Source organism: Parasteatoda tepidariorum, chromosome 1, assembly GCF_982258835.1.
Source record: "Parasteatoda tepidariorum strain Cologne lab strain chromosome 1, Ptep-v5.0, whole genome shotgun sequence".
In the NCBI taxonomy this organism is placed as follows: domain Eukaryota; kingdom Metazoa; phylum Arthropoda; class Arachnida; order Araneae; family Theridiidae; genus Parasteatoda; species Parasteatoda tepidariorum.
In genome coordinates, this window is record NC_141755.1 from 84,933,912 (window position 1) to 84,946,190 (window position 12,279).

Genomic DNA, 12,279 nt, shown 5'->3' on the forward strand with positions numbered 1-12,279 from the left:
TAGATTGCAATCAATATTGCAGTGTACAATCAAATTTTAACTAGCTTGAAAGTGACTCATACATTGTGCTGTATTGTGACTCATTCCTATTGCGATAAGTGTGTTTCTCTTGTTAACAACCGAGTAAATTTTTTTAATTACAATGCGTAGGATGGGTTTTAATTGTTTCTGTTAAAAAAACGGCCGACCTTGAAGTTAATTTCGAACATTTTTCTTCCTCGTTGTTAAAACTTCAGCAAATATCTCATACACTTTAGCAGGAATTTTAATTTTCTTAATTTTTTTTTTATGAAAGAATAAACTTTCCATAAAAGAAATGAGTATAAAAAAGTTGTTTATTTTAAATTATTCGCTATTTGAAAATTCAATCACAAAATCAATCACATCATCTCCTTCATATCGTATTCCCATAAGAACAAAATGTTCATTTGACGTAATTTCATGGAATTTTCGTTCAATTTCTGAATAGTACAATTTCTGAAAGCTTCAAACACTGCCTTTTAATTTTCAATTATACATTTTCTGCAAGTTGCAATCACGGCTTTTCAATTTTTAATATTTATGAAAGTTTCAGTAACGGTCTTTCAATTATTCCTCAACAATACGATTTCTAGTCATAAAAATTAAGTACAGTTTGTCATAAAAATTAATATGTACCTGCATTGTACACATGAAAATATTTTACTTCAAAATGGTTAAGATATTTCGAAAGCATGTATAGTTAAAAAATTTTACTATTCAGATATTGTATTATTCAGCCATTGCATTATTCAGATATTGTATTATTCAGACATTGTATTGTTCAGAAATTGAAAGAACATGATTGTACGTACACAGGTCGTACACAGGACGTTCTTTACTGATCTCTCTAAATAGTATATATTTTTAGAAGCTTTGTCCAAAAAGTATGCATATTCAGGGTCGTAAATTAACATTCAAGAGTGATAAAAACAGAAAACGCTATGAAAATCTAATGAATTCTTATTGAGAAAATTGGGGCTAAAATTATCTAAACTAGTTTGAATGCTGGAAATAAAGAGAGAAGTTGAAAAGTGGTTGTTAAAAACACCTCTAAGTATCATCATATAATCAAATTGGTTTTGATGTTTTTCATTCGGTGTTCATCACTAGTAATTGGAATGCGATTTTGCTTCTTCCTGGATTAAGTAACAGTTTGCTATGATTAATGTGGATTTTTACTTCCTTTTTTAACAAGGGTTCTCAAAATAAGTATTAAGTGGTGATTCCGAAGACACCCTATTACAGTGACTCATAAAACTAATGTTTATTTAAATTTCTAAGCCTAGTTTTTTTCCTAGTTTTCATGTTCTGTAATTACCTGCTCGTTGTTACAGAAACATTATTCTTTGTTGATTTTTGTAATGGTACATTCAGAGATGATTGTTAGAAAAAAGGAAATACTTCAATTGAGTTATTGTAATATGTGAGTTGACTAGTTTTTGCTTATAAAAGCCTCTGTTTTAACTAGTGTAATCAGTCCTTTCTATTAAGCAATTTCTTCCCTCAAAAGTGAAATGCCCCCCTAACAAAATAATGAAAATTTTCAAAATAGAAACAAATTTTGTGGAAGAAATCAGGACATTTGCATCAATTAGGTTAACAAAATTAACCTAGAGGTTGATCTGTCATAACCACTTTTGACACATAGAGTCTTCCGTTAGTACTGACTTTATATGGTGTTCTTGAAAGGCATGTATATTTTATGCATGTATATTTTTAGATTCCTTTTTATAAATTAAGAAAATAGAGTACACATATTAGGAATAACTAATAAATATTTAATATGGGAAAAACAAAACAAAAACTTCATTGAAATCTGTTAAATCACTATTGATTATGGCAGTCTTTCAAAACATAAGAATCTCCTTGAGTGCCCATTGAAATTTTAGTTGTTTCGAATAATCATTTTCAACTTCTATTCTTACCGGCAATGAAACAAAATCCTCAATTCTGATCACTCAGATATCAATAGCCTTTCTGTTTTTTCGTCGGAAACTCTTGTATTAACATTGGGGCAAGCTAGCAGTCATGGAAGAATTTTTGTAGGAACTAACACGAATAAGTGTTACATGCAGAGAAAAAAAAACACGGTAACCTTTTACGGTTAGCCCGATGGCAAGGGGATCCTAACCCATGATCGATCAACCACAATCGCTGAAGCACTATAGTCGGTGTGAGTCGGAAGGGAAATTCGAATCCATCGCTGGAATTCAAACCTAAACCACCACAAGTGGTCTATTCCCAGAGTCCTGTTTAGAATACTTGAGAAAAATATTATTTTATTATTATTTGCTTATTTTTTGATTTTGAAGATTGCCTTTATTTCTGCATGATTTGTTGGCGCAATAGCCTAGCTCACAGGGCCGGCTTATGCATGTCGCGGCCCCTAAGCAATGCTCGTCTCGCCACCCCCCCTACCGTCTTCTAACTTCCTAATATATTTTTTCGCTAACACAACACTTTATTCATAATTACGCTGTTTTTTACTAATTTAGAGCTAAGTTAGCTTTAAATTCGTAAGTTTTGAAACACAAACTGTAAAACTCTCTTTTCATTCACAGCCGTAAAACTCGCAAACAAATTGCACGAAGTGAAAATTCAACGATTACATTAAAAATGTTTCAAAAATGTTGTCTATGACACAATACAACGTATGTATTTAGCGGATCGGGGAATTCCCCAGTCATGCGACGAAAGAACCAGTACTGCCAACCTTATTTTTACATACTCTTTGGTAGCTTGGCCATAGAATATACATACCTATGGTAGGTACCAGAACAGTAAGTGTGCATTCACAACGTAGAATTTTGCGCGTTTTTCAAGCGTGTTGTGTTAAAAAAGCTGCTCTTGCTGTATAATCATCTGATTAGTCGGCGTTAAAATTACCGCGATAAAATTGCTTGCGATTATATTACTGCGTTATATATGAACTAACTACCATCTAATTTGGAATGCGTTCAGAAATGTACTAAAATAGCGTCGATGTAATGTACAGAGCAAAGCAATCGTCATTGAAATTTCGAACTAAATTTTTACTGTTTAAGAAACATTGTCAATTTTTTTTCTCTGTAGCACAGGGCCCCTGAACGTGGCGGGGCCCCTAGGCAGTTGCCTACAGTGCCTAATGGATAAAACGGCCCTGCTAGCTCACTCCTACTCTTTTCATAAATGAGAGAAGGGTGTATTTTCTAACTAGAGTTAAAGTCTGCTATAAAATTTAGTAGCTACGGTTTTCTTGTATTTAATACCATTCTTAAAATAGCAACGAAAATTTCACATTTCACTGGTATTATTAGATAGTTAGTTCATTATACATTACATAATTTGAAATCTGTATTTTACTCCACCTGCTTTAAGGTTAAAAAAATTTCACACTTTCTTCAACAAAATTGTTGCTTATTAAACTTCAAGATTAGCTTAGTAATTAGTTTCTCTTAACCACTTGCCGGAGGAAAGATGTGCAAAGCTGGTCAAGATGTTTTTTTCCCCACATCGCCCACTGAGTGATGTACACATAGCATGTTCATGCAATTATTATAAAAATTCAAAAATAAATAAATGAATAAATAAATAAATAACAATAAAATACTGATATCTATAAGGCATTGGGCACTTAATACCACGCAGTCAGTTGCGACTGGCTGTTTGGAATTGCATATGAGAATTTCTTGCCAGCCAAAGCAGTTATTTTAGTTCAAGAAGTAAAGTATAAAGCAAACTCGACGTAATCTTACAAGAACGCTTAAATGATTATTTTGTGCTGAAACTATATTACGGAGTTGCCTCACCAATGCATGGCTATGCATTTCCCATCGAAAACAAACCCCCTTTTTTTAAAAAAAATCATATCGTGAAATAATTTAAAAAAATAATTGATTTAACATTTTCCTTCTTCTCCAAATACCAACTCAGACATTATTTATACTATCTAGTATTTTACTTTTGTTCAGAAGGTGACCGCAGAGTCTATATGGAACAAAACGCTATGAGAGTAATTTTAAATTTTTGAATAGAAAAAAAACCTTGATCTGTCATTGTGTGTTTGATGTTTAATACTCAGCTGCTGACACTCACTCAACCGTTGAGTACAAATTAAATCACACTCAACAAAGCCTTTCATTATTCCCCCTCTTTTTTTCCCTGTCAGAAATACATTAATGGATTTTTTATGCATTGTTTTTCTTTAGAAAAATTACTAAACATGTTTAATAGAATAGAACAAAACTTTTGTTCGTATTTAAGAGTTATTTTTTTTCTGCTTATTTATTTATCTTTAAGTGCACGCAAATGTTTTAAATTCAGAGACACAGATAAATTATTAGGAACAGACAATAATTTCAAATGATTTCGAGCACAGTGCTTGGATTTACAATGGTTTTAAATAAAGTAATGGCAGCAAACCTAGAAAACAATTTTTACTAAAAGCACGAGGAAAAGTATATTACGTTTCTTTGCTATAATTACCAAAGTCATGAGCTTCTTACCAAATGTCAGGAAACTATTGGATATAGGAAGTCGGCGAAGTTTTTTTTTGTCAGCGAGAGACGGAGCGTCCGATTGCTCGGAACACTAACGGCACGCAAAGAAGTCGCATGCTTCTAAGAGGTTCTTTCAGTATAGGGAAGAGGTTGTAGTCACAAGAATTCGTGTCAGGTAAGTATGCGAGGTGTTCCAACACCTCCCAAGACCACAGTCACAAAAAGAATTTACTACTCATTATTAACATGGCAACTAGGAGGGAACGGGTTTGCCAGCTCTTATAACTCTGTACGGGTTTGCCAACCCGTACAGAGCAAATCTGTATTCTCAGTCCAAGCAGCACAAACTTTTGCTATGAGCAACTTCGATTTTATTTCATAACCGCTATTTCCTTTTTTTCAGACATAATTTAGAGTAGTAGCTCTTTCTGCTGTATCGACGGTTTTACATATTCTGCATCACATCGACAACAGTGATGTGTAGTGTACAGCGCTTAAAACAAAAAACGGACCGCCCTAAATAACTTTTGATATACTGATCGGATCTTTACGCTCTAGGACTCAATCTTAACGGTTCGAAGGGGTGGTTTCAAATATGCTTATTAATTAGTGCAGACAATATTTTAAGTTACAGAAATACGTACTTTCTTTAAATAAACATGCCTTTTTTTAGACGGATTTGGATTTCTGACTCCCTAAATAAGTAACCGCAATCTGAGAAATATGGTCAAAATAATTTTTTCAGGAGAGCGAAGATAATTCCAAGCAGAATATAACTTTTAATATCTATTTATTATTTTTTATTATTTTATTTAATAATAGTCGAAAATTTTTTGAATTGTAAGGTATACAATTTTTTACATCATTTTAAAGAATGCAATTTCTTTAAATGCCAAAATACAAAATATAAGCAAAATCGTGGAATTTTTTATGAAAAATCAAATTTTGAAAAAGTCGTATTTTTAAAATTTAATTTCTCAGGAATTATTTTACCGATTTCACTCAAATTTCGTATATTGACACGTAAAAATACATTCTTTAAAAGGATATACAAAAACTGTAAACCTTTCAATTCAAAATTTTTTCGATTATTAAAGAATAAAATAATAAAAAATAGCAAAATAAATTTCCTTTCGCTAAATAAATTTCCTTAATTGCTCTTAAATTTTTTTTAATTTGCTTAAATATAGGGCGAAGTACTCAAAAAGTAAATTTAAAAGAAAGGTGTATGTTTATTCAGGGAAAATATGATTTCATGCCTGATTTCGTCATTTAAAATATCACCTGCACTAATTAATTAGCATATTTGAGGTTACCTTTCGAACCATTAAGATTGAATCCTAGACATTGAAGATCCGATCATTGAATCAAAAGTTATTTAGGGTGGTCCATTTAATTTTTTCCATGTGGCACATAAAATCGTGCCACTGCTCTGATATCCTGGCTGCGCATGACCGATGATATGTGACTATCTATGCCATAATATTATTTACAACCTTCATAATATTACTTATTTTTGCTAAAATATATTCAAAAAATTGTAAACGCAAATTTTTAATAACTTTAGAATACATATTTTTAACTAAATATATTTGTACTCCACCGAGTCTTCAAAAAATTTTATACAGGGTGTTCTTTCAAATGGCTTAAAAGTTGTATATAGATAAAGTAAAAGGGTTATGCAGTGCAAGATGAGAATACATGCAGTTCCACCTGGTGGAAAACTGTGGAATTAACATTTTTATATCGAAGTTTGTTCAGGGTGTAGCATGTTTTATGTTGTACTTCATACATATATATCGTTTAGTAATGAAATATTTTTTTTCTTCTCATTTTTTCTTCTTACAGAGTTTGAAGAAAATGTAAAACGCAGATATATTCTGTACATTATAAAAATAATATTTAAGCTAAAAATTGATGTTATTGCGTATTCAAAAATGTCAGTCTAACGCTTTCGTTATCATTATAGACTCGAATTTTCTTTTTGATGATCGAAATTTCTTTTCCAATTGGACCATTGCTAGATTTTATTTTATAATGCCAAGTTGCTTGTTTGTTTCTATTTAAAGTAAGAGGTTTTTCAATAAAAAGTTTATTTTTTTTTACACTGGAATGCTCTGCTATATTTTCAAACAGAAATACTCGTAGTTAGACAGAAAAAACAACATGTAACACGATTAATTTTGTGATACCAAATATGCATTGGAACTATATGTTTTTGTTTTGAATACAAATGGAAGGTATAAAGCTATCCAGGCTAATTTATTATCTTAATAACCTAATACAGGTTATATTCTGGATAGTTTTTTTTTTGCTATGCTGTACATAAAATGACAACACAGAAAAAAGAACGAGAGTTGCATTAAAAAAAAGAATTATGTGTCGGCAATTTTATTTACAAAAAAGAAAAAATGTATACTTTTTCATTAACACGCATCTTAAGGAAATACAACGTTTGGATTCTGTTCATACCACTTCAGTCAATGAAGATGGATCTATGCATGTCGGTATGGTATTTTCAGACCAACCGTCTCTCAAACACATCAGTCTTTCCACTTCAGCACTCAAAACATGTCCTGGATTACAATATAACGATACAAATTCGCCGAATCTATAGAAGGCCCTTTCAGGATCTATTATTAGATTAGAATCTGCAGGTACTTGAATCGATGTGCACCCAGGTACACCTGGAAAAAAATTATATTACGTTATATACATTTTTCATTAAAGAATTTACTTAGTGCATAAGGCCAGGATAGCCTGGTCGGTAGGACGCTGGGCCCATGTCTGAGAGTTCGTGGGTTCGAACTCCGCCGGCCGAAGATTCCCCGTGTAGTAAAGTGACTGATGCACTTTAAATCTGGCGAGTCGCAAAAGTGCTCCATGTTCCCATAACAAATCAATACCTCAGGGGGGTACTGGATTGGAGATCGATCGTTTGCTGATTCAGGTCAAAATTACGATCTGTGGATGAATGAATGGATGTATGAATGGGTCCGCCCTATAAATGGGTGCGATTTATGGTGTGGCAGAAGTCGAATTCTTGGCCATAGATTGCGCCACTGAAAAACAAGAAATGCACACTCTGCCTTAAATTTGCTTGGTTTCACCAAGCAGGCTTGCCCGTGGCTTGCACCAACTTAGTGTATTTTATGTAGAAGAAGGCAAACTTTCAGAAGGAATAATCTAAATTTTTCTTTATGTAATAGTTTCTTTTTTATTTGAAATATCCATAATATATGAAATATATAGGCGAAGGACTTCGACTTTTCACAAAACACACTGTAAAAAGTATCATCCTTGCTCTTTAAGAAATATTAAAAAATGTCTCTGCCCATTAAAATTCACAGTCAATCTCTTAGGTTCCAAATCTCTTAGATTCCAAATCTCTTAGATAAGTCTCTTAGGTTCCAAATCTCTTAGATTAATCTCTTAGATTCCAAATCTCTTAGATTAATCTCTTAGAATCCAAATCTCTTAGATTCCAAATTTCTCAGATTCCAAATCTCTTAAATTACAAATCTCTTAGATTAACGGACACGAATATTTTTTCAGCAGCACTTTAAAATGCTGCATGCCGTGAATTTTACTGCTTATGAAATAACTGGCGAATGCCCACATCTTTCAGGAAGGAACTTTAGCAAACCACTAATTAAAGACCCTTGACTGACGGAGCCAATTACGGTCAAAGCTATAATACTCTTATGGTCAATAGTGGGGCTGCCTGGCACCGTCCGTACTTTAACTAAGAAATTTTTTAATATTTATGAAATGATTGCATCGTGCATTAGAGCGCTCAATTATGGATTGTATTAAATTAACTGTTGGAACACTTTTATCAATGGAGTGCCCTAAATACCACTAGCACTCGCAGCTAAAATTTTATTGCTAAAATAATAAATAAATAATAATAAAAAATAAATAAATAAAATAAATAAGATTATTTCGAAGTTTTTCAATATACCACAAACTATTAAACATTAAACTTTATATAAAACTCACAGCTAACTTTAGGAACCTCCCAGTCCCCATTTCGACCGCACTTAGCAGTGGCTGGTTCAGTTAATCTCAGATCACCTTCACAAGTGAGTTGCAGCTCAAAACCGTATGGCAGAGTCCCGTTGGTGACGTTTATCATGTTGGGCACAACATTTTCTGGAACGTGTTCAAATAGCTTCTCCATCTGGCAACTGGGCACTAAAAAAAGAAAAGACAATATCTAAGTCTGAAATTAAAGTCTTTTTCAAATAATGTAAAAACAATTATGTTATTTAAAGTAAATAAGAAACTTAAGTGCAAAATTTTTCACATTCATTGTATAACATTTATATTTATATAAACTTTCGACCAATGTATGAGTTTGGCACTCTCCAACATTATAGTAATGGAAAATGTAGTACAGAAATGTAGTTTTAAGTGTGACCAAATGTCATGGAAAAGGGGTAACTAAGAGTACAATTATATAAATTCATTCAAATGATTATATAAAAAGGTAAGAATCTCGACAAAATGCGATTATTTTCTCCTTGTTTCTCTTCTGAAGAAGATCAGATCTTCCGCATCCAGCTTGCACCGACCACAATGCTGACGTGAAATATCCTCAGTGGTAGACGGATCATGGTATAGAATCCCTTTGCCATCTGGCTAACCATGGGAGGTTCTCGAGGTCTTTCTCTCCATGTAACGCAAATGCGGATTAGTTCCATCAAAAAGTCCTTCACGAAGGCAAAATTTCTCCCAATACTTGATCCAGGAGTTCCCTTGTCTTCTGGATTGGGTACAAAATTACAAGGCTACGGAGTTGAATATTAGTAGCCGTAAATCCAAAAAAGTTGGGTCGGCTGTTCAACGACAGTTATAAAATAAAATGCATATAGGGTGCTAACATGTAATAGCCCTAAACCAACTGGTTTCTGTAATGCTTAATATTTCGCTTGTATTGCTTTAAGAACATTTTTGTCTTCTTTCTTTCAGTCTTTTTTATTTTCTTCGAGTATTGAACTTGTTTTGAACACTGGTAACCCGACTTCAAGTAAATCAGTCAGCTTCTTACCGATATTTTTACTTACTTATTTTTAGTTCAAATTTATTTTAGAACACTGTTTAGCCTGTTTATCAATAGTACGTTTAGTTTTATATGTTTATCTGTGTGGAGTTGCGAGTGGACACCGAAGGTGTCTATTTGATACGGGAAAAATCTCAAAAGTAAGGTCTGGTGCAAGAAATCAACTGTTTTCATTTATATCATTCCAAAGGTTATACGTTTGTCTATTTTTCTACACAATCGCTCAATTGGTAGATGAATTTTTGTAGACGTTGGACAATTTTTGAATTTTAATGTAATACCAGCCACACCATGCCCTTGAAAAATCATTAAATATCAAAGAGAATCTGATACACAATGGGACCTGAATCGTTTTCAGGTCAAATGCTCTTCAAAATCCACTGCATGTCAAGTTCAGATACTTGTGTTTTCTAGGTTTGTGATATTCCATGGAAACCGTTACAGGATATTTACAGTTTCACGAGGCTCAAGGTTGCCGCATTTAAACCAGGCCAGGAAAAGCAAGTCTTTATTTAATTTTTTTAAAACACTGAAAAATACCAGCTGAAATAAAAAAAGTCAGTTTTTTTGAAATAAAATATTTTTCAAAAACTTAGATAATATGATTGAATCATAATCTTAATTAATTTTATTGGTGTGATTGCATACTAGGAACAATATGGAACATCAGTTTTGTACTTTTGAAAAATTTGTTAGTTTAAGAAAAAAAAAGGTTTAACTTTTGAAGCGTCGAGAAGAATAATTTTAAACTACTTGGAATCATAATAATCAATTTCCCAACTTTGACTACCAAATAAATCTCTATTATCTCTTAGAATAAATCTGACAGTTTTTTAGAAAATTCCTGTCAGAAAAAGAAAAGAGAAAAAGAATTGGCGTAATTTCTGAAAATCGTTTATGCTAGAGCAATTTAAAATACATGGGTGTTTTAAAACGCTTGTATATTTTGAAACGTGACTGCAATATGTTTAGAGTGATTTCGGGTGGGCTAGAAGATAAATAGGTTGAATTGCATCATTATAACTACTGACAATTAAGTAACCGCCTTTAAGTAAAAGCACTAAATAAACAACTTTGAAAAAAAAAGAACTAAATAAATAAATTAAATTTGAGTAGAAAAATTTCATTAATGCTAAACTGTGCAGCAAAACTTCAAACTAGAACAAATATTTCACTTTCATTAAATGCTCTGAAATCTAATTTAAATAAATATCTTTGTGTATTTGCATGTCAGGAGTGTGAAATGTAATAAGATTTTAATTATTAGTATGAAGAAAACTTACACGTGCAGGTTGGCACCACGCCTGACCATTCACCGTTCGGTAGGCACTTAATGAAAGAGTTTCCCTTTCGCACACTGGGCTGGAAGCAATGAAAAGTTGCTGTGCTGCCTCTCGCACGATCCTCCGGACTATATGTGATCAGCATGGTGCCAGTTTCTGGCAATTGTGGACATCCTTTTGCTGAAAATCATTTAATGTACCATTTTTAATGCATAATGCCACGACTCAAAATAAACGGGAGGGACCTATTTTAAAATTAAAATTATTTTTTATTAAATACTTTACACAACCGGAGACCAGCTGGTTATGGCCGTCTTGAAATTTTAGAATTTCACGCATCTCAATATTTAAACCAACTAAGGTCTAAGCCAATTTATAAGATTTAATTTGTACTTAATCTTAAAATGTGATTTGACATCATGAAATGCAAAGCAATTGTAAAATCAAGGAAATTTTCAAGCAATAAATAAACGTTAATGCGTCAATTTATTCTCTATAAATTTTTCTATACCAAAATGATAAATGATTTTAATAATTTTTATTAAGAGCAATGATTATATACTTTTGAAATTATCACACCGACTAAAAATTTAGTAGAATTTACATGAATAACTGGGAAAAAACTAAAAAATATGTGTAAATGCAATTTTTCTTGATGGTGAAATTTTCTCTCAGTCGATTTCGTAATAGAGAGAATTCACTGTGTATGTGTCTTTTAATATTTTTATACTTCTTTGAATCAGTTTTTAATTACACTGCTAGATAATTGTTAAGGAGCAACTCATTTATGTTAAGTAACGTTCAACCACCAATAACCATAAAATCAAGCTCAGAAGGCGTGGTAGAGCGGGTCTCGTTATCTGTATAAAGGGCTAATCTGTATAACACAATCTCTTCATTCATTCGAAAACTCATGCTGTTAGGTGCTTAAACAATATGGCGTCGCAGGTTGTTGAGCTTATTCCTGTGAAATTCAAGGTGGTATTGCAACAAAGTGCAAATATCAGCAAGACATCACCTAAATTCTTACGATCGTGGGCTAGTAGTTGGACAACTGGAAGTAGGATAAAATGTCACCACTAGAGCCACAGTAATGCGATTGTCAAAGAGTTTCATCTCCCAATTAAAAAAAGGCGCTGAAGCTGGAGATGCTATGCGAAAGCATGCCAGTGGTCGTGGTAGGAACACAACACCTCAACAGGATCGATATGTATTCCTAGTGTCAAAAAGAAGCAGAAATGTCACATCTAGTAAGATAGCTGCAGGGCGTTGCAACCACAGGTTTCTGCCAGAACAAACTCATGGTGATTAAATCAAGTTAGTTCGTAGGCAAAGAAACCTATTTGATGCATCCTGCTTTAACTATGCCATCGTCGAGAAAGATTGCGTTGGTGTAAGGAACGTATTGGTTGGGGTAACTAGCAGTGGTCCA

At 32.8% G+C, this 12,279-nt stretch overlaps 1 protein-coding gene across 2 annotated transcripts in view; it reads right to left on the reverse strand.

The window, feature by feature from the left end:
* Positions 1 to 6,861: 6,861 nt before the first annotated feature.
* LOC107456778 (sushi, von Willebrand factor type A, EGF and pentraxin domain-containing protein 1) overlaps positions 6,862 to 12,279 on the reverse strand; it is a 49,221-nt gene continuing 43,803 nt past the window's right edge. For both annotated transcript variants that reach the window (XM_087168152.1, XM_087168149.1), the window contains 3 exons: positions 10,848 to 11,027; positions 8,502 to 8,696; positions 6,862 to 7,186 (listed from right to left, as the gene is read on the reverse strand). In XM_087168152.1, the coding sequence (XP_087024278.1) occupies positions 6,966 to 7,186; positions 8,502 to 8,696; positions 10,848 to 11,027 (596 nt within the window). In that variant the 3' untranslated portion in view covers positions 6,862 to 6,965. The remainder of the gene's footprint in view (positions 7,187 to 8,501; positions 8,697 to 10,847; positions 11,028 to 12,279) is intronic.